The sequence below is a fragment of the Bufo bufo genome, chromosome 4 (genome assembly GCF_905171765.1).
Source record: "Bufo bufo chromosome 4, aBufBuf1.1, whole genome shotgun sequence".
In the NCBI taxonomy this organism is placed as follows: domain Eukaryota; kingdom Metazoa; phylum Chordata; class Amphibia; order Anura; family Bufonidae; genus Bufo; species Bufo bufo.
The window spans coordinates 33,303,542-33,325,474 of record NC_053392.1 but is presented as its reverse complement, the minus strand read 5'-3'; the positions used below and the strand labels follow the sequence as shown (position 1 = coordinate 33,325,474).

General features: G+C 48.5%; 1 protein-coding gene and 1 long non-coding RNA gene across 7 annotated transcripts in view; one reads left to right on the top strand and one right to left on the bottom strand.

Moving 5' to 3' along the window:
* LOC120997120 overlaps positions 1 to 21,933 on the top strand; it is a 97,429-nt gene that overhangs the window by 7,102 nt on the left and 68,394 nt on the right. Inside the window, exon 2 of the long non-coding RNA XR_005778095.1 lies at positions 12,270 to 12,275. This is a non-coding gene — a long non-coding RNA (uncharacterized LOC120997120). The remainder of the gene's footprint in view (positions 1 to 12,269; positions 12,276 to 21,933) is intronic.
* LOC120997118 (sodium-dependent multivitamin transporter-like) overlaps positions 1 to 21,933 on the bottom strand; it is a 28,707-nt gene that overhangs the window by 2,173 nt on the left and 4,601 nt on the right. For 4 of the 6 annotated variants that reach the window (XM_040427061.1, XM_040427063.1, XM_040427065.1 and 1 more), the window contains 14 exons: positions 17,675 to 18,167; positions 16,958 to 17,023; positions 16,365 to 16,416; positions 15,302 to 15,369; positions 14,903 to 15,057; positions 7,810 to 7,950; positions 6,991 to 7,120; positions 5,022 to 5,110; positions 4,655 to 4,767; positions 3,325 to 3,392; positions 2,710 to 2,796; positions 1,684 to 1,865; positions 1,190 to 1,293; positions 637 to 791 (listed from right to left, as the gene is read on the bottom strand). In XM_040427061.1, the coding sequence (XP_040282995.1) occupies positions 637 to 791; positions 1,190 to 1,293; positions 1,684 to 1,865; positions 2,710 to 2,796; positions 3,325 to 3,392; positions 4,655 to 4,767; positions 5,022 to 5,110; positions 6,991 to 7,120; positions 7,810 to 7,950; positions 14,903 to 15,057; positions 15,302 to 15,369; positions 16,365 to 16,416; positions 16,958 to 17,023; positions 17,675 to 18,004 (1,740 nt within the window). In that variant the 5' untranslated portion in view covers positions 18,005 to 18,167. Of the gene's footprint in view, positions 1 to 636; positions 792 to 1,189; positions 1,294 to 1,683; positions 1,866 to 2,709; positions 2,797 to 3,324; positions 3,393 to 4,654; positions 4,768 to 5,021; positions 5,111 to 6,990; positions 7,121 to 7,809; positions 7,951 to 14,902; positions 15,058 to 15,301; positions 15,370 to 16,364; positions 16,417 to 16,957; positions 17,024 to 17,674; positions 18,168 to 19,890; positions 20,019 to 21,933 lie in introns of those variants that run through there. The other 2 variants (XM_040427064.1, XM_040427066.1) reach the window with 2 other exon arrangements.

Below are 21,933 nucleotides of genomic sequence, written 5' to 3'. Positions count from 1 at the left end.
AGATGGGGACCTGCATAAATACGGGCGGGTAGCCCTCAATAAAGGGTTCCTGTTTTATACCTTCATGAAGTTTTGGTTCATGTTTGGGGGGATGGAATAACTACTCTTGGGGATTGCTATAGCACAATACTCCCCTGAGTATAAGCTCTTGTAAGAGCTTGCCCCTGGTTCCGGTCTCTGGATTTAGGAGAGGTTCACCCACTGGAGCCTTGTCGTAGGTCCAGGGTGGGTAGGAGACGGAGAGACCTCCACCAAGCTTCGGCGGTTCATGGGGTCTGCAGTGCTGACGATGTCAAGTGGAGTGCTTTGAGTCCTCTGGAAGCACTAGGAGCATCTATCGACGGAGGTACCCGGTCGGGGTGCTAGGCGTTCCGTTACAAATGACATTCCCAGTCCTCCATGCATCACCTGCCCCCTCACTGTGTGACATCACCAGTCCTCCACTATATAACCCCGCCTCCTAAGTGACATCACCAGTCCTCCAAAGATAACTCCTACCTAACCTGCTCTTTGTAGACTGTAAATTGTGATGCTTCTGCAGTATGTTCTTTTGACCACTAGATGTCAGCACATGAGAAAAAGCCAATTTTATTTTTTGGTCAGAATGAGGAAACGGAGAAAAAAGCCAGTGGGTACCTTTAAGAGCCTGGTGGCGTGACGGTCCCCTACCTCAGCAATGTGTGGCACCCCGAACCTCAGCCTCTCCTTGTATCTCTCCGGCAGGAAGAACAGCAGCTTGGGCAGGACGAGGTACACTGTTCGGGGGTCCACGTCCCTCCCCTTCATTGGGCCTGAAACGCGTACATATGTGGAGATCAGAATTAATGGCCTGGAGATGATGGGAGTGATCCATTGTGTGAGCAAGCGGGAAGTTAGATTGTGAGCTCATAGGACCACAGACTCCTTTAGGCATAGCACATAATATATCCACTTTGTGATGTAACTTCTCCCCGCTTGCTGTCAGTGAACGGAATACACCGTCTAGAGAGCCCTCTGTGAGACCAACACATCAGCATCATCTCTTCCCTCTCCTGATGGTTTGTTACAATGTATCAGTCTGGGGGGGTGCAGAATGTTGAGCACGGTCTACAATCATTACAATCCTCTGATGTAAACCAAACAGTTTCAATTCCCTGACAGCAAGGACTGGACTGGCGTCTGGGTAAGAAGGGGTTAACATGACACTGACCGGTGAGCAGGCTGACGACGATGCCCACAATGACCACGGTGGTGGAGTTGTGGGCGCTGTACCACATGTAGGACAGGGCGTGGAACTTCTTCAGACCGCTCAGGCTGGAAGGAGAGAAAGATAGAGAAATTACATAAGGTAGACGCCACCTCGGGACCTGCAGCATAACTACTACCCCCACAGCAGACCGGCAGGACACGCTGAGAGTTGTAGTTTTGCAACAGCAAAAGAGCCATGAGCTGAAGCTCCCAGCTGTACAGGTCACTCAGCAATAAAGTCACGATTACCCTGAAATTCTCTGGATGGAGCATGACAAGCACAGTTTTATTTAAGCTTCCATTCTTTACACTGCAGGCTGCATCCCAGACTGGAGATGCTCCCAATGGCTGAACAGATTCCCTTTTTGCTTGCAATAGTATTCCACACCCCATGGCCCCCAACACCTTGTGCGGGGCAGACGTCTACTATCTATATATTTGCTCCCTGCCCCTCACCTCTTGGTGGCCACAGCAGATGTTAGCAGTGTTGTCATGACGGTCGCGGTGACATTCCCCACATCCGGGGTGCTGGTGACGTTCAGCATGGGGACGGGGGAGTCCGACATCCTGTCCACAAAACTGCCAATGCCGATCCAGAAAGCCATGACCAGTCCGGCCAGTAGACCAGTGACTGCGCCCTGCGGAAGTGTGAAGAGATGGCAGTAATGAGCAAAAAGCACGCGGGCAGATGTATGTATGGAATCTAAAAATATAATACACACCAGCCTTGAAAAAGTATTCATACCCCTTGATTTCATGTTACAACCACAAACAAACTTATTTTATTGGGATTTTAGGTGATCGACCAACACAAAGTACAAGTATGTGTGCAGTAAAAAGAAAATTATACATGGTTTTAAAAAATTTTAATAAATAAAAATCTGAAAAGTGTGTTGTGCATTAGTATTCAGCCCCCCTGTACTTTGATACCCCTAAATAAAATCCTGTGTGACCAATTGGCTTTAGAGTCCACCAGTGTGTAATGTATTCTCAGTATACCGCCAGCTGTTCTGAAGGCCTCAGAGATCTGTTAGAGAACATTAGCCATCAAACAGCATCATGAAAACCAAGGAACACACCAGACAGGTCAGGGATAAAGTTGTGAAGAACTAAAGCAGGGTTAGGTTACGAAAAAAAAAAAAAAAAAAAAAAAAAAAGAAGAAGCTTGCCATCCAATCTCTAAATGTGCAAAGCTGGCAGAGACATACCCCAAAAGACCTGCAGCTGTAATTGTGGCGAAAGGTGGTCCTACAAAAGGTGGCTGAATACAAGTGTACATCACACTTTCCAGATTTTTAATTTCTGAAAAATCTTGCAAACCCTATATCATTTCCTTTTCACTTCACACCTACTTGTTACTTTTTGTTAGTCCATCACATAAAATACATTAAAGTTTGTGGGTGTAATGTGAAAAAAATTCAAGGGGTATGAAAACTTTTTGAAGGCACTGTATGCCTCCTCCGGTGCTACAGATGGACTCACAATGGAATTGGTAAAGGGAAAAAAGAATCCCAAGGAGAAGATGCCGAGAAGGGGTCCTCCGACAATGCCGAAGATACTCAGGGCAGCCTGTGGTGAGGAGAGGAGACGTTAGGGCATTCACCTGCAGAGTAAGGAGCCTATTGTGTGCTGGGGATGGACAATACCATTATACACAATAGGCCTCAAGTCAGAATTACACAAATCTACTTTATTTATCCCAAATTAAATTATTATATACACAAAAAATAAAAATAAAAATATATCCCCTATTTCTTAAAGCTGCAGTGCACAGGGTCCAGGGAGTGGATGAAGAATGACGAAGGGAACTCAATATATTAAAAAGGGTTTTCTGAGACGTAGAACTGATGACCGCTCCTCTGGATGGGTCACCAGTATCTGATCGGTGAAGGTCCTGCCGACCAGCTGTTTGCGAAGGCGCCTGTGTTCGCAGTAGCGCAGCGGCCAGTGAGGTCACGTGGCCAGGGAGCAGCTCAGCCCCATAGAAGTCAATGGGGCTGAGCGCGATACCAAGCGCAGCCGCTGTACAATGTTCAATCGGTTAACCCCCTCAATATCCGTACACCCCTCTTCTGAAACACTCTGTACTGCACTTACCTGCAGCACGGAGCCCATCAGCGAGGAGACGTAGGCCATTCCCAGGCAGAGGAGTCCATACATCATGGCTGTAATGAGACAAGACGTTAGATCCGGCTGCGAGGGCAGCGCTCAGGAGAAATGATTGTGATGAACGCTGCTGTGGATGGAGAGGGGGTGGGGAGGGAGCTGCAGGAGCACAACTCCATCCGAACAGTTCAGCCCTCTCGCCATCATCCTCATCCAGACTCCATTACCATGAGATAAATACGTCTGGAAAGCTAGTTATAGCCGCTTCCAGGAAAGCTGGGTGACAACCCCACTGGTCACCATGGCAACCACCATTACACTCAGGACCCTGGGAAAGCCGGAGGGCTGGAGCGTTCACACGGGGGGACGGGTTCGATGTAGATGTTGGAGACGTTACAGTGACCTCATGCGCCACTTGGAGCTTTCATACCCAGAATCCAATGGGGCGTCAGTCAGGATACCTCAAACTGTGTGTGGCTCCCATGTCCGCGGTAGGCGGGGGACCTGCGCAGGACATGAGCGTTTACCGCACAGTTGTAAAGTATGCGCTGTGCACAAACAACATCACGTGGGATGGCCGGGGGCGCAAAGACTAACGCAACAGACGCACACATATGGAGGAGATGGATCACACACCATGCAGCACAAGATCAACCTCCTGGGGAAGGGGGCGGCTGCCAAAAGATGGGGAGCACAACAGGGAATTACACAAGGGAAGAGCGCCACCTAGTGGACAGATCAGGTAGAGCGCTGCAGTGTGACATGGGTTACTTAACGGAGCGGTTCAGCCTTGTGCAATTAACACTTAAACGTATTGTGAGCCCAAAATAATAATATTGCACTGCCCCCCCAAATTAAAGAGACAGTGCACCGTGGGTTACCTTACACTTCATGTTTATTCCAGCATCTTTTATTACTTTTGTTGCCTTTAGTTTCCCCTGTGCAGTGCAGAAGAAATCTGCTGCAAATGGGAAACCATCAACAAGCAGGACAACTGCTGTCAATGCATGTGAGGTTAGACATAATAATGAATTAAACCTCGGACAGTTCAGCTGTACAGATCACTAATTGCATCGCCATGAGAGAAAAAACCCCCAAAAAAAAAAACAGTTAGCCTACTTGTTGATGGTTTCCAAGTGGCAACATCACTTGGGCATGATGCCAGATTGTACATTTCCTGACTACAAAGACAACGTTATTTAAAAAGTGAAGCATCCCTTTAAATAAGGAGAAGTAGATTCACAAATATTTTCCATAGACCTATAGTACAGCCCGGTCCATCCCTGACATAATGGTACGGTCCGGCAGCGCCGATACTCACCCAGACACTTGGACAGCAGCGTTGCTCTGGACTCGGTGAGGTTCGGGAAGTACGGCTTTACCAGGTCCTCCATCGTAACCGTGGCCAGAGAGTTAAAGGCTGAGGAGATGGTGCTGAGGACAGGAGCAAAAATGAAAACCAAAGCCTCGGGAAATGGTGACATGTCCCCTTTAAAATGTGTGTGTTACAGTAGATGCTAGGTGTAGTCCTATGTAAAGCAACAGGGAACACATATAGACAATGCAGTCCTATGTAACACCATAGGGTCATGGTGACATCACTAAGAGCTACATTAACGCGTTCAGCTCTGCTACATCAGACCCATGTATATGAGAAGGGTGGTAAGAGGCGAAGGTCACGAACTCACCTGAGGGCTCCACTGAAGAGACAGGCCACAAACAGTCCGGGGAGACCAGGGAAGTCCTTCAGGATGTCCATGACAAAATACAGCACCAACTACAGCGGGGAAACCACAACCATCAAAGTGATCGTCCAAACAGGAAACCACAACATGACTCCGCCTCTTCCTCACAATATGCCCCTCCCACCAAGCATCTGCAGGACGTATCGTGTGTAGTTTCTGGTCTGTGGGCGTCTTGAAAGATCCCAAGTCTCCATTCCTGACACGTCCCTTTAAAAAGGCACAGATTCTTGGGGAACTCACTGCCTCCATCTTGGAGTGTGCCCAACAAACTTCTAACAATTCTCACAGCTTCCTTGCGCCCCTTTAAGGGGCTCTCTTGTATAAATGAAGCTCATTGAGAAGACATTCAGCCTTCTAATATACGTCTAGATCTCTGCTTGTTGTCAGCGAATGCAAACATTGTTTACAGCCTAAGCCTGAAAAGCCTGGGACTAGACTGCTTCTCTTAGGCCTCTTTCACACGGGTGTCACGAATTTGGGCCGGATAAGATGCGTGTGCGTCGCGGGAAAATGCACGATTTTTCAGCGCGAGTGCAAAGCATTTTAATGCGTTTTGCACGCGCGTGAGAAAAATCGGCATGTTTGGTACCCAAACCTAAACCCGGACTTCTTCACAGAAGTTCGGGTTAGGTGTTGTGTAGATTTTATTATTTTCCCTCATAACATGGTTATTAGGGAAAATAGCATACCTAATACGGATTCTTGCGATTTTCACGCAGCCCCATTCACTTCTATGGGGCCTGCGTTGCGTGAAAAACACACAAAATAGAGCTTGCTGCGATTTTCACACAACGCACAAGTGATGTGTGAAAATCAGTTTGGTCCTAATGCATTCTGAATGGAAAGCAATCCGTTCAGCATGTCTTCCGTTCCGTCCTTTTTACGGTATTTGGGCAGAGAAAATACCGCAGTATTTTCTCCGGCCAAAATTCCGGAACATCGGATCCGGCATTAATTTCTATTAAAATGCATTAGTGCCAGATCCGGCATAAAAAATGCAGCATTGACGGATCCGGTGTTCCGGTCTGCGCATGTGCAGACCTTTAAAAAAATAAAATAAAATATGAATACCGGATCCGTTTTTCCAGATGACACCGGAGAGACAGATCCGATATTTCAGAGCATTTGTCAGACGGATCCGGATCCATAAACAAATGATATCCTTTTGCAGACGGATTTCTGGAACTGCCTGCCAGAATCCAACAACGCTAGTGTGAAAATAGCCTTAAATGTAAATAAGCTTTCCATTCATTGACAGCAAGCAGAAATCATGACATACTCCTGTCAGTACAAAAATGTGTATATTTTTAAAATTGGGAAACTGTCAGTTTGTCAGCTTCGTATTCTTCCTTCTGCAGGGAATTCTGAATTGGTAGCTCCTGCTTCTTGATTGTTTCCAATCTGTATACAAGCATGGGTTAGGAAATGCAGGATGGGCCTTAACCCCTCAGTGACCAGCCCATTTGGTGCCTTAATGACAAAGCAATTTTTTTTTTTTTTTCATTTTATTTCACGCATTAGCGCCACAAGAGGACTGACAGGCGATCTTCTGATCGCTTCTACAATACACTGTATGGCTTATGCAGTACAGTGTATTATACTGTCAGTTCTTTACTGGCAGGCACCATCAGGCTGCGCGTCTGGCACATCCTTATAGGGCGTATACACAGGGTAGAACTGGGGGGCTTCAGCAGGCCTCTGGCTGCAGTGTACTAGCATGCCTCAGAGAGGAAGCTCCCTCCCTCTAACCCCTTAAATGCCACAACCAGTAGCAACCGCAGCATCTCTAGTGCGAGACCCATGCTGCGCTTAGACTAGAGACTGTTGTGAAAAGGCCACTAAGGATCAAAGCTGAAGGGGTTCCCATTATACCAGACCCAACCATTGTCCAGTTCAAGGGCATGAGGCTCACCTGGTCTGGGACTGCAATCATCTCCGGGTTCTGGATTTCATTCTTCTGGTAATAGGCAAACATCACCAGTCCGGTGAGACAACCCAGAGCCAAGACCAGCTGCTGGCAGGGGAACACCGCGTAACATGACCTGGCGGGAGAAATCCAGAAAATCCTTGAGATTCAGTCCACGTTATGCCATAAGCATGGAGGAGTCTGGTGCCTACGGCGGCAATCTACGAGGGGCGGTATGGACTCAGGGCAGCAACAAGACAGTGATAAAGGTTTGGTAGTGGAGATCTGTTTTTCTATGGATGGCAAGTATGAGCTGGAGACGTAAGGAGACAAAGATGTCCAGGCAGGAAAGTAGAAGTCCTCATAGAGGTCTGGGAGGGCGGAGAAGACAGAAAAAGACAGCAAATTCCTCTGCACTACTGTAAAACCGCTCACCACTGCATTGTCACTGAAGTTATATAGTTACAAATATAGCAAGCTCTGTGCAGACCCTGAACAAGCAGGGGATGAAAGGATATTTCAGATGAGAAGTCAGCAGAATAGTGAGTGCAGCTCTGGAGTATAATACAGGATGTAACTCAGGATCAGTACAGGATAAGTAATGTATGTACACAGTGACTGCACCAGCAGAATAGTGAGTGCAGCTCTGGAGTATAATACAGGATGTAACTCAGGATCAGTACAGGATAAGTAATGTATGTACACAGTGACTGCACGAGCAGAATAGTGAGTACAGCTCTGGAGTATAATACAGGATCAGTAATGAGTGCACCTTGTGACAGAAATTATAATTTTTTCTATAAATAACACGTTACAGATACTTACAAGATGGCCTCCCTCTCCGTCCGGGAGCTGAGATATCTCTGCACTTGTGCTTGGTTCACCCCATACAAGGACAACATTAGGAAAATTCCTCCGATGCCAAGAGACCATATGGAATGGCGCTCAAACGGGTCTGGGTTAAAGCTAAAAAATCAGAATGGTGCATTCAGTAAAGTTACAGGGATAGTGCTCTTTCTTCACTTTATAAGGGAGATTTAGGATTTGCTTAAAAATGTGACTTGTATGACCCAAAATATAAACTCACCGAATAAACGTGAGCACCACATTATAGTGAAGGCGCCAGGGTTTCCGACCACCTATACACCGCCTACCCTACAGATCAGTGATTCCCAACCTGCAGCCCTCCAGCTGTTGCAAAACTACAATTCCTACCATGCCCTGCTGTAGGCTGTCCAGGCATGCTGGGAGTTGTAGTTTTGCAACAGCTGGCAGGCCGCAGGTTGGGTTGGGCATCCCTGCTACAGAGGATACCTGTACAGCCCGTCTTGGCCAACAGGATCATTGCCCCCGAAATAGGGCAGTCCTATGCTGGAACCTTGCTCTGCTAATCCTATTACACCCCTACCCATTGCCTCCTGGATATCACGGGCAGAGGCGGCTCTTCCATTAGGCCACTGCCTAAGGCCTCGCGCTGGCTCCCACCCGACACTGCCGCAAGTACAAATTGTAATTGCGGCGGTGTCGGGTGGGAGCATCCTTAAGTCAAAACATTCGGGGCTTGAGCTCCAGTGCCCCGAATGCTATTCTCCACCCCCCCCCGGTACTTGTCCACTGATTGGCCACTTCAGAGCGCTGCACAACCCTCCGTCCTGCGGCGCATAATCCCACGAGACCCGCTGCGGGAGGTCAGGTCACGGGTCTCACAGGATTACGCGCAGCAGGACGCGGTTGCGCTCTGAAGTTTCACTTTAACTACTTGAAGTTGCAGACCACCGGATGAATTAAAACTTCCAGCAGGTCCAGATGTATCTCTGCCAGGATGTTCCTAGATGTCCTTGCCAAGTACAAGGTGGGCGGCAAATTACATAATATGAGGCACTAGTGTGTGGGCAAATTTGTGAGGCAGTATGGGGGGCAAATTAAATGATGCGGGCAGTGTGGCAGGCAAATTACTTAATGGGGGCAGTGTGGGGGCGAATTACATGATGGGGCAGTGTGGCGGGCAAATTACTTAATGGGGGCAGTGTGGGGGCAAATTACTTAATGGGGGGCAAATTACTTAATGGGGCAGTGTGGGGGGCAAATTACAAGATGGGGCAGTGTGGGGGGCAAATTACTTAACCCCTTAAGGACGCATGACGTACCGGTACGGCATGTTTCCCGAGTCCTTAAGGACCCATGACGTACCGGTACGCCATGTGTTGTTCCGATCACTGCCGCCCGGCCGGCTGTGATCGGAACACAGTGCCTGCTCAAATCATTGAGCAGGAACCTAGGCTAAATGTGCGGCGGGGGGGGGGTCCTGTGACCCCCCCCATGTCGGCGATCGCAACAAACCGCAGGTCAATTCAGACCTGCGGTTTGTTGCGATTTCTGCAGTTTCTGATCCCCGCGGTCCCTGACCGCGAGGATCAGAAACTTTATAGTGCCCAAAATCTATCTGTATCCCCCCCCCTGCACCCCCGAGTGATTTTAGCCCGGTGGGAGGTGCAGGGGGAGGGTTGCGGGCGGTGCGGCAGGCGGGATCGCGATCCCCCGCCCGCCTCCCCTTGAAAATTCATTGGTGTTCAGTGGGTATACCAGGGTGCCAGCCCATTGCTGGCACCCTGGTATAAACGGCTGACATCGGCGATGCGATGTCAGCAGTTTAACCCTTTCCCTACAGCGGTCCGTACGGACCGCTGTATGGAAAAGGTTAACAGCTCAGGGAGCTCCCTCCCTCCCTCTCCGATCAGGGGGCTGCTGTGCCTTTGCAGCCCCCCGATGAAGAGGGAGAGAGCTCCCAGACAGCCCCCCGCCAGCCCAGTCCTCACCCTTCCCCGTCTGCGAAGTTCTGAGCAGACGGGGAAGGTTCCCATGGCAACAGGACGCCGTCTCAGGCATCCTGCTGTCCATGGTGCTGAACAGATCTGTGCTGAAAGCATAGATCTGTTCAGTGTAAGTAAAATACAGTGCAATACAATATATATTGTACTGTATTATACAGACATCAGACCCACTGGATCTTCAAGAACCAAGTGGGTCTGGGTCAAAAAAAAGTAAAAATCAAAAAACACATTTATCACTGATTAAAAATGAAAAAAATAAAATTCCCTACACATGTTTGGTATCGCCGCGTCCGTAACGACCTGATCTATAAAACGGTCATGTTACTTTACCCGAACGGTGAACGCTATAAAAATAAAAAATAAAAAACTATGATGAAATTGAAATTTTGCCCACCTTACTTCCCAAAAAAAGGTAATAAGTGATCAAAAAAGTCGCATGTACGCCAAAATTGTAACAATCAAACCGTCATCTCATCCCGCAAAAAATGAGACCCTACTTAAGATAATCGCCCAAAAACTGAAAAAACTATGGCTCTTAGACTATGGAAACACTAAAACATCATTTTTTTTGTTTCAGAAATGAAATCATTGTGTAAAACTTACATAAATTAAAAAAAAGTATACATATTAGGTATCGCCGCGTCCGTATCGACCGACTCTATAAAAATATCACATGACCTAACCCCTCAGGTGACCGTAAAAAAATAAAAACGGTGTAAAAAAAGCAATTTTTTGTCATCTTACGTCACAAAAAGTGTAATAGCAAGCGATCAAAAAGTCATGTGCACCTCAAAATAGTGCAAATCAAACCATCATCTCATCCCGCAAAAAATGAGACCCTACTTAAGATAATCGCCCAAAAACTGAAAAAACTATGGCTCTTAGACTATGGAGACACTAAAACTTTTTTTTTGTTTTAAAAATGAAATCATTGGGTAAAACTTACATAAATTAAAATAATTGTATACATATTAGGTATCGCCGTGTCCGTGACAACCTGCTCTATAAAAATACCACATGATCTAACCTGTCAGATGAATGTTGTAAATAACAAAAAAAAAAAACTGTGCCAAAAAGCTATTTCTTGTTACCTTGCCTCACAAAAAGTGTAATATAGAGCAACCAAAAATCATATGTACCCTAAACTAGTACCAACAAAACTGCCACCCTATCCCGTAGTTTCTAAAATGGGGTCACTTTTATGGAGTTTCTACTCTAGAGGTGCATCAGGGGGGCTTCAAATGGGACATGGTGTCAAAAAAACCAGTCCAGCAAAATCTGCCTTCCAAAAACCGTATGGCATTCCTTTCCTTCTGCGCCCTGCCGTGTGCCCGTACAGTAGTTTATGACCACATATGGGGTGTTTCTGTAAACTACAGAATCAGGGCCATAAATTTTGAGTTTTGTTTGGCTGTTAACCCTTGCTTTGTAACTGGAAAAAAAATATTAAAATGGAAAGTCTGCCAAAAAAGTGAAATTGTATCTATTTTCCATTAAATGTTGTGCAACACCTAAAGGGTTAACAAAGTTTGTAAAATCAGTTTTGAATACCTTGAGGGGTGTAGTTTCTTAGATGAGGTCACTTTTATGGAGTTTCTACTCTAGGGGTGCATCAGGGGGGCTTCAAATGGGACATGGTGTCAAAAAACCAGTCCAGCAAAATCTGGCTTCCAAAAACCATACGGCGCACCTTTCACTCTACGCCCTGCTGTGTGCCCGTACAGTAGTTTACGGCCACATATGGGGTGTTTCTGTAAACGGCAGAGTCAGGGCGATAAAGATACAGTCTTGTTTGGCTGTTAACCCTTGCTTTGTTAGTCGAAAAAATGGGTTAAAATGGAAAATTAGGCAAAAAAATGAAATTCTCAAATTTCATCCCCATTTGCCAATAACTCTTGTGCAACACCTAAAGGGTTAACGAAGTTTGTAAAATCAGTTTTGAATACCTTGAGGGGTGTAGTTTATAGAATGGGGTCATTTTTGGGCGGTTTCTATTATGTAAGCCTCGCAAAGTGACTTCAGACCTGTAGTGGTCCCTAAAAATTGGGTTTTTGTAAATTTCTGAAAAATTTCAAGATTTGCTTCTAAACTTCTAAGCCTTGTAACATCCCCAAAAAATAAAATATCATTCCCAAAATGCTACAAACATGAAGTAGACATATGGGGAATGTAAAGTCATCACAATTTTTGGGGGTATTACTATGTATTACAGAAGTAGAGAAACTGAAACTTTGAAATTTGCAAATTTTTCAAATTTTTTTGTAAATATGGTATTTTTTTATGCAAAAAAATTTACTTTTTTGACCCAATTTTACCAGTGTCATGAAGTACAATATGTGACGAAAAAACAATCTCAGAACGGCCTGGATAAGTCAAAGCGTTTTAAAGTTATCAGCACTTAAAGTGACAGTGGTCAGATTTGCAAAAAATGGCCAAGTCCTTAAGGTGAAATAGGGCCGAGTCCTTAAGGGGTTAATGGGGGGCAGTGTGGGGGGCAAATTACTTAATGGAGGCAAATTACATGATGGGGCAGTGTGGGGGGCAAATTACAAGATGGGGCAGTGTGGGGGGCAAATTACTTAATGGAGGCAGTGTGGGGGGCAAACTACATGATGGGGGCAGTGTGGCGGGCAAATTACTTAATGGGGGCACTGTAGGGGGCAGTGTTATTAATGAGGGCATTCTAGAAGGGAATTACTATTGGTGGGACTATGAGGAGAACTATTACTATGGGAGCACTATTTCTTCAGGATAGTATTTGGCGGTATTGGGGGCACAGTGAACAGCAGGATAGCACTGTGGGGGCTCCAGGTTGGGGGATGATGATAGAAATGTGAGGACACTAAGATGTCTGTGTGTCACACTCTGCAGAGACGAGACGGCTGAGAGAAGTGTCCGGACTGAATGGAGAAGATGATGACAGAGAAGATCTACATCAGAGGAGACGTCACCTGGAGCCCCTGGATGTGACAGGTATGTGCCGCTGTATAGCGAGTACAGCAAAATGCGGTGTGTGGGGGGAGGGTCAATTTAGAGAACTGGGCTAGGGTTAATGCAAAGTGTTAATATGCACTGTGAATATAAGCCCTGTACTGTGTTGTCACTGTGCATATTAAGCCATTACTGTGATGTCACTGCATATTAAAGGGGTACTCCGGGATAGGAAAATAAATCCCCTATCCAAAGGATAGGAGATAAGTGTCTGATCGGGGGGGTCTGGCCGTTGGGATCCCCCACGATCTCCTGTATGGTACTGGTGGATCCCCTTGTGCCCGGAGAGGTGGTCAACTCTCCCCCTCCATGTATCTATGGGAGAGCCGCAGATACAGCACTTGCGTATCTCCGAGTCTTCCATAGAGATACATGGAGGGGGAGTGCTGACCACACCACCGCTCCGTGCGGTGGTTGACACAGCTTATTTCTTGAGGACTGAGCCGGGGTGCCGTACGGGAGATCACGGGCATCCCAACGATCTTTGTGGGGGCCTCATGTTTTAGTTTCGCCTAAGGCCTCACAAAGTCTAGAGCCGTCTCTGATCACGGGGCACAGACATCAGGTGACTGGTATGTGACACTGTAAAATCGGTACAACCATGGTAACTTTAGGTCACTAATGGCTGATGCAATGTACCCAACACTCAGTTACTGTCCATGTTCTATGCACACAAGATACGGTTACTGGAGTAACTACTATTTACTACAGACTCCAAGAAGAGAAAACAGAGGGGGATTTCGAAGGAAGGAAGCATAGCACAAGCCTATTAAAGGGACTCTGTCACCACTTTCTAACCCCCCCTTTTAAAAGTATTGTTATCTCCATGGCGCCCCTGTGATTACAAAGGTGTTGTTAGAAGATAAATTCGCCGTCTCCTTTTGATAAAAAGAGCTTTTATCTAACCTGTCAATCTTCTTGATAAGGTGCCCAGGGCGTTTCTGTTGGTCTCAAGCTGCCGCCCGCCGCCGCCGCCGTTGGTGCCCAGCTCCTCCCCTGATGCTTTCAGCGCCGCCTGAATGTAATGAAATACGCCTCCGGCTCTCGCTCAGTGCCCCCTCCTCCTTTTCAAAGATCCCGCGCGTGCGCACAGGCCTGTGCCTGATGCGCCCGTGCGGACATTTACAATCAGCCTCATTGAGCGAAGTGCGCATGCGCGCACTTCGCTCAACCTCCTCATCAGACGAGCACTGCAGCCAGCCACTCAGAGCCTGGCTGGCTGCAGTGCTCGTCTGATGAGGAGGTTGAGCGAAGTGCGCGCATGCGCACTTCGCTCAATGAGGCTGATTGTAAATGTCCGCACGGGCGCATCAGGCACAGGCCTGTGCGCACGCGCGGGATCTTTGAAAGGAGGAGGGGGCACTGAGCGAGAGCCGGAGGCGTATTTCATTACATTCAGGCGGCGCTGAAAGGATCAGGGGAGGAGCTGGGCACCAACGGCGGCGGCGGCGGGCGGCAGCTTGAGACCAACAGAAACGCCCTGGGCACCTTATCAAGAAGATTGACAGGTTAGATAAAAGCTCTTTTTATCAAAAGGAGACGGCGAATTTATCTTCTAACAACACCTTTGTAATCACAGGGGCGCCATGGAGATAACAATACTTTTAAAAGGGGGGGTTAGAAAGTGGTGACAGAGTCCCTTTAAGTCCATTAGGGACTACACTCAGAAGAGTTACCCATGTCCTCTCCTCTGGAGACCGACTGATCAGGTCCATCAGTTCTTCAGGTAAACACTAACATTGATAGAAGTAGATTAGCGAGGACCTATCCTCAGGATATCTGATCAGTGGGGGTCTAACTGCACCCAGTCCAGTTTGGACGGAGTCCCTTAATGTCTACATGATGGATCTACTGACAACCCATGTCCAACTGGGTTGTCAGACTCCATGAGTTATGCTGGACCTTCCGAATGGCTTCACCCGAGAAGGATTTTGATACGGTCCCCTCCCCACCTCACATGGCTGGTTGGCGATGGATTTGGGTACCACTGTGTCAAGTCTATCAGCAGGATACATGGATAGGAACAGGTAACCCTCCCAGCTGTGGCCCCTGAGGTGTTTTTCGTTGCAATGTTTCAGGGCAGAATCAGCACTCACTTTATCCCGGAGATCTTATTATGCGACATGGTGATGTTCCACACCTCCTGTATGCTGCCAACCTTTGATGTGCCGACTATGATGACCGCCAACTGGCCTGCGAACATCACCATGGTCTGAATGACGTCGGTCCAGATAACGGCTTTCAGCCCACCCTGTATGGAGAGGAAGAGGAGGATAAGGGTAATCAGCAATGACCGATAGGGGCGCTGCAGAGACACAAGTGCCGGAAGATATAGGGAGAAGGCAACAACTGCTGCAGCTAAAGAAGTTCTACAGTATCCACAGACGGCGCCTTAATACCGCGACACACAGACAGGCCGGGGGGAGGGAGAGTCGCCACCCTCCTCTTATATAAGGACTGATAGTAACCAGCAGTCAACCCCAAGTAAACCTTACCAGTGTGGTGTACAATGTGCAGACCAGTCCCATAGTCAGTACCACCCCCCAGAGGCTGATTCCAGTTACTGCAACAACAAAAGAGGAAAAAAAATAAAAAATTTCTAATTCTAAAAAGGACTGATGGGGGAGGTCTGAAACTTCTGACAAACTGCACATATGTAATACTTTTACAGCGAGGGGGCACAGGAAGAGGGCAAAGGAAGAGGGGGCACGGAGAGAGCAAAGGAAGAGGGGGCACGGAGAGAGCAAAGGAAGAGGGGGCACGGAGAGAGCAAAGGAAGAGGGGGCACGGAGAGAGCAAAGGAAGAGGGGGCACGGAGAGAGCAAAGGAAGAGGGGGCACGGAGAGAGCAAAGGAAGAGGGGGCACGGAGAGAGCAAAGGAAGAGGGGGCACGGAGAGAGCAAAGGAAGAGGGGGCACGGAGAGAGCAAAGGAAGAGGGGGCACGGAGAGAGCAAAGGAAGAGGGGGCACGGAGAGAGCAAAGGAAGAGGGGGCACGGAGAGAGCAAAGGAAGAGGGGGCACGGAGAGAGCAAAGGAAGAGGGGGCACGGAGAGAGCAAAGGAAGAGGGGGCACGGAGAGAGCAAAGGAAGAGGGGGCACGGAGAGAGCAAAGGAAGAGGGGGCACGGAGAGAGCAAAGGAAGAGGGGGCACGGAGAGAGCAAAGGAAGAGGGGGCACGGAGAGAGCAAAGGAAGAGGGGGCACGGAGAGAGCAAAGGAAGAGGGGGCACGGAGAGAGCAAAGGAAGAGGGGGCACGGAGAGGGCAGAAGGCAGGAGTAAAGGAGGAGGGGGAAGGAGAAAAGGAGTAAATGAGAAGGGGGACAGAAAAGAGAAGAAGAGCGCAGGAGTAAAAGGAGGAGGGGGCAGAAGACAGCAGAGACGGCTTATTTAACTAGCCGAGCTAGCACTTGGCCATTTTCAGCTCTCCCATAGAAGATGAAGAGGGGGCCACACGTGTGTGGTGCGTCCATCACTTTGTGGGCTCCGTTCTAAGGAGACATATCCTAGCGATATGTCTCCAGTGTCCAAGATGGGAATAGCCCTTTAAGCTGAATTACCTGCATTAAAGGCCAGGGCTGGAGCGTACAGGACCACCCCCATGTAGATAACCTGCAGAAAATAGAGAAGGAGAAGTTTATTTTAGTCAGGCAGATTTGTGTGGAATAGCAGAGCTGTGCGCAGACCCTGGTCATAGTGCCCAGAGCTTCCATACAGGTTACTGAATAACCACGAGACTCCACATCTGTACAAAATCTACAGGATACAACAGGTTAATGTTAAAAACCTTCCATTTCTTGCGGGGAGGGGGGAACAAACATAAAAACAAGGAAAACAAACAGGAAGTGTTGTCATGGGCTTGCCACGGCCTGAAGATTTCACAACAGCAGCAAAGTATAAAACATGAGATGGGCCGTCCCCGCAGCCTCCAGGTAATCCTCCCGATGTAGTGAAAGCTCTTCAATTGTCTAATATATTTTGTTTCAACTCCTAATCCTTTTCAGGATCTCCGCTTGCTGCCAGTGAACAAAACCTTATTCCACTATTACGATAAATATCGGTTCTCCTTTTTTGCCTCATGGGATCCCACAACACCTTCCGTTTGGTGTATGTGGTGCGCGGCGCAGTGAAGATAGAAGATGACCGGACTCACCATCTGGAATATGAAAGTGATGGTGCCGCAGAGCCGCGCGGCTTTATTAAACCGCAACTCCAAATACTACGAGAGAAGAGAGAGACAGGTTATAAGGGAGGGGTGTGCAATTCTCACAGGATTCGGGAGGGCACGGTTGCCCTTTGCTGCCCCATCGCCCTGGTAGACACTCTGGTCTTATCCTCCACCCCGCATGTGATGGGGCCATAGAAGACATTATCTTTGGTTAATAAACCCTGCTCCACCTGCACAGGGATGGAGAGAAGCAGACATGAGTGCAGCACGCAGCGCTGGAGGAATTTTCCACAAGGGGCTGATAAACAAGGCAACGTGATCAGCCCTCCATTACCAGAATCACCAGATACAGACGTAATAAATCTGTGATTGACCCGTGACCTTGGAGCAGTCATGTAATAATCCTGATAACGGCCGGTACTATCAGTGCTCCCCTCCCCCACTACTGGCTTCAAAATATACACAGTCCTGCAAGGTTAGAACAAGGAAAGTCAGGTGACAACTACGTCTGACATTGTACCCCGCTGTGGCAGTTGTCACCCAGCTTTCAGGCAGTAATGCAGCAATCCAAGGGTAAGGGAAGCATCACCAGCTACCAGGGAAAGTTGGAGGACAACCCAAGCAGGAGCTGTCATATTGGTCGCCACCCATCTTTCCCAGAAACAGACACAATGGAAGAACACAATTACTGACAGCCGGTACCTCGTAGGTGCTGGTCAGCCGCAGCCGGTAGAAGACGGGGATGAAGATGTACGCTGGGATGAGCAGCCCCAGGATGTAGGAGCAGCCGAGGAACCAGTACTCCGTCCCAAACCGGTATATCTCCGACGGGACGCCAAGAATGGCTACTGCCGACTGAAAGGTCGCCAGGAGGGAAAGGGACACCGGAATGAAGCCCATGTTGCGATTGGCCAGCAGAAACTCCTGGGTGGTGCGCTGCTTCCCTCCGCTCAGCGCGTAATACAGTCCGATGGCCGAGGACAGGATGAGCAGCAGAGCAAAGATGATGTAATCCACCGTGGTGAACCTCATGGCTGCTGGATGGTGCTTACAATGGATCAGACAGTGCCAACGTAGTGTTCTCAGCGATTCCACGCGATGACCGTCCACGTGTCATAATATGGAAGCCCGACGTGGATCTCGCCTGTGCTCCATGGAAGTGACGGACACCGCATCTGAAGAGTCGTATTTAAACCTGGAAAAAGAAAAGCCAGTCAGGGTTTAACCAGCGGTCCAGTCATAAAGAGGTTAATGCTTTACTCTACAGAGGAGCGCGGCACAGGCTGAAGTCCAGTAATAAAAATTAAGCAAACAGGAACATTAAAAAAACATAATAATGTATTAGACCTCCACTAAAAAGTCCCCTCTCGAGATCCCGCTCTATTCTGCTTGCTCCAGTCCTCCAGAAAAACTACTTAGCTGCTGCCCCTCCCCCCGTACATATATCTTCCATTCCCAGGTCCTGTTGTGATGCCCTTTCCCCTTAGATCCCTCTGGCACTTCTACCTTCTCGTGCTGCCGTTTCCTCTAGAAGTCTCAACCACTCCTCTGGTGCCGCCCCTTCCCCGTAGATCTCTGGACCACTCCTGGACTCCTCTGGTTCTGCCCCTTCCCCCTAGATCTCTGGACCACTCCTGGACTCCTCTGGTTCTGCCCCTTCCCCCTAGATCTCTGGACCACTCCTGGACTCCTCTGGTTCTGCCCCTTCCCCCTAGATCTCTGGACCACTCCTGGACTCCTCTGGTTCTGCCCCTTCCCCCTAGATCTCTGGACCACTCCTGGACTCCTCTGGTTCTGCCCCTTCCCCCTAGATCTCTGGACCACTCCTGGACTCCTCTGGTTCTGCCCCTTCCCCCTAGATCTCTGGACCACTCCTGGACTCCTCTGGTTCTGCCCCTTCCCCCTAGATCTCTGGACCACTCCTGGACTCCTCTGGTTCTGCCCCTTCCCCCTAGATCTCTGGACCACTCCTGGACTCCTCTGGTTCTGCCCCTTCCCCCTAGATCTCTGGACCACTCCTGGACTCCTCTGGTGCCGTCCCTTCCCCCTAGATCTCTCGACCACTCTGGTTCTGCCCCTTCCCTGTAGACCTCTGGACCACTCCTGGACTTCTCTGGTGCTGTTCTCCCCTTAGACCTCTCCTCCACTCCCACCCAATAATTAAGAAACATTGCCATTACTAACCAACAGACAATAGTCCCAACGTGAAAAGACACAATCAGTTTTAGTACTTAGGAGGTAAGAGGTCTGCTAGAACCAAGAAAAATTCCCAAAACAGGTTATAATATAATTACAGGGTTGGAGAATAAAAAAAAAACAAACAAAAAAAAAACAAAAAACACTAAGTCTATCAAGCTCAACTAGAGGAAGGCAAAAATAACGGCGGAGACCCAACTGCTTCCAATTGGACAAATCACAGGATCCATATTCCATACTAATACCAGTAACTACATATAATGTGCTCCACACCCAACCCCTTCTTGTATCTCTCCACGACTTCAGCCATTACTATACCCTGAGGGTGACTGTTCCTATGACCTCATGTTCTCCGCTGGGTCCATGAAGGAAAATTATTGCGTAGGTTATGATATGGACCATATACATAAAGACATCATGTCCCCCCTCAATCTTCTCTTCAAGGATAAATACATTTAGTTTCGATAACTGAGATCTTCCATGGCTCCTAGTCTTTAGGCAGATCTATTTTTTATGGATTGGTGCCCAAAACTGGACTATCTACTCAAGATCTGGTCACACTGGTGCTTTTATAAGGGGTTAAATGAGAGCCTCTTCTCCAGAAGCCATTTTGTTCTTAAAACAGGACAATATATTGTTGGCTTTTGAAGCAGCAGACTGGCATTGAGAATTCAGTTTATGATTAATAATTACACCCAAATCCTTCTCCATCGTAGACTCACCCAATAGTCATCTATCCAGGGTATAGACTCCAAGGCTCTGCAATTCTTGCCATCAAACCCAGACTAGACCACGGATGAAGTCAATGGGTGGTCACAGGGAGGACGCACCAGCACTGCCTCGGGACTTCTGATATGTACCCAAAGCCTTTATGTACACGAAGTCTATCGACAGGGCCCCCGTCCCTACATCACACTGATAGTCACTAATTACATTGCAGTTAATCATTGTGATCCCATCATCTCAGGACTGTGGGAAAGTCTCCGGCTGCAGACTCCAGGCGCCGCTTAATATCAGATCCCCTAAGCCAAGGAGTAAAAAGGACAATACCCTATGCTATCTCCCCGTCTCCAAATACAATCTACTGCTCCGTTATCAGCCATTCATTGAAGCGCCTGAGCCGCCCACATCTCTCAAGGTCTTTGCATATAGTCATCACCCAGCTTTCCCTGAAGCAGATATAAGAAGCCCAACCTCAGGGGTCACCAGACAGATGAACGGATCTTCAGAGCAGACATTAGGTTCCGAATTGTTGGAATTCAATTTGTGCCCAGTTCAACACACCCAGGTGACAGGTGAGGCGCAGAGCCGACAGTCGACCCCCCCACCCCTTCCGACAAATCCGAGGCAGGAAACCCCAGTCTTTAAAGGAATGAGGGGAAAGGTCGGTCAACAGTGACTGTGCAGATACACGAGTGCGCCAAAGGCTCGGTCTGGGCACCGGTGGCTGTGGTATCAGATGCCGGCGGTGGGAGGACTGTGCCGTTACATCACTATTACAATGTAGCCCCTAAAGGGTTAATTAGGGGGGCCTAAAAGAGACGAGAGGAGCAGTCCCGACTATGGGACTGGAGTCGTGGCTCTGTACATTATATACCGATAGCGGACGGCTGCTGCGCATCCATCCGCCAATCCCAAGAGGAGGCGGCAAGGTAGCAGTGACAGGTGACCCCCGCCATACGCTGCCTGATGGGGGCGCTCACAGCCCAGCATCCCCTCCGATCTGGGATACGAGGAATTCCATGGAGCGTAAATAAGCAGCGAGACGCCAATAATCCTTGGAAACTCCTAAATCTCCTATAATCCAGGATTAGCGCTGAAATAAAACAATTTAAAAAATGTATTCCATTTAAAGCTACAGATTCCAGGTTAAATCTACCTGCATCTTCTGACCAAACACCCACCGACCACCTAAACCTGAATATCTAATGAGAAGGACGCCTACTCAACCGGTGATGCAGGTTCTTTATCCCAAGAACTTAAATGGGGGGCATAGCGCTAGGAAACGCCCCCCCCCCCCCGCCATTGTCTGTTAGGTGCGAGTCCCACACCTACCTCCTAAATGGAGCTGCTAAAGTCCAGGAGGGTGCACTGCGCATGCGCGGAACCCTCCATTCATTTCTATGGGGCTGCCGAAAATAGCCGAGTGCTCCATAGAAACGAATGGGAGAGGTGGCCGCGCAAGTGCGGTGCGCTCCCATTCATCTCTATGGGGATTCTGACAATAGCCGAGCGCGCCACTCCGCTATTTTTGGCGGGCCAATAGGAAGCCTTGGGGGTGGCCAGACCTGGCACCGCCGGCCACCACTTTTCCAGCCTCGTGTTAGAGGTGGGTGCTGGTCCCCACGCTGGACCCGCACCTATTAGACAATGGGGGCATATCCTAGCGATACGCCCCCATGGAAATACCCCTTTAAAGGGATTGGCTAGTTCCCCCTTTATCGTGTCTCCAGGCTTGTTAAAAAGCTGGACTTTGTCTTATCGGGCGTCACAAGGTTTGTCCATGGAGTCCCGATGCAACATGGCGTAACCGCTGCAAAAAATACTAATCCAACACCGCTGGATTTCTGGTCACTATTGACCGGTGCATCTAAGGGGTTAAGCGGCCGGGATCGGCATTAACATGGAAATCAGCTCCACCATTCTGCAGATATTGGGGACCCGCCACTTTTTCTACATTTATAGAAACATTCATGGACAGACGCTGATGGCCTCAGTCCAGCTGCCGCCATCTTGCAGGATGAGATCTGAACCCGACTGACTCC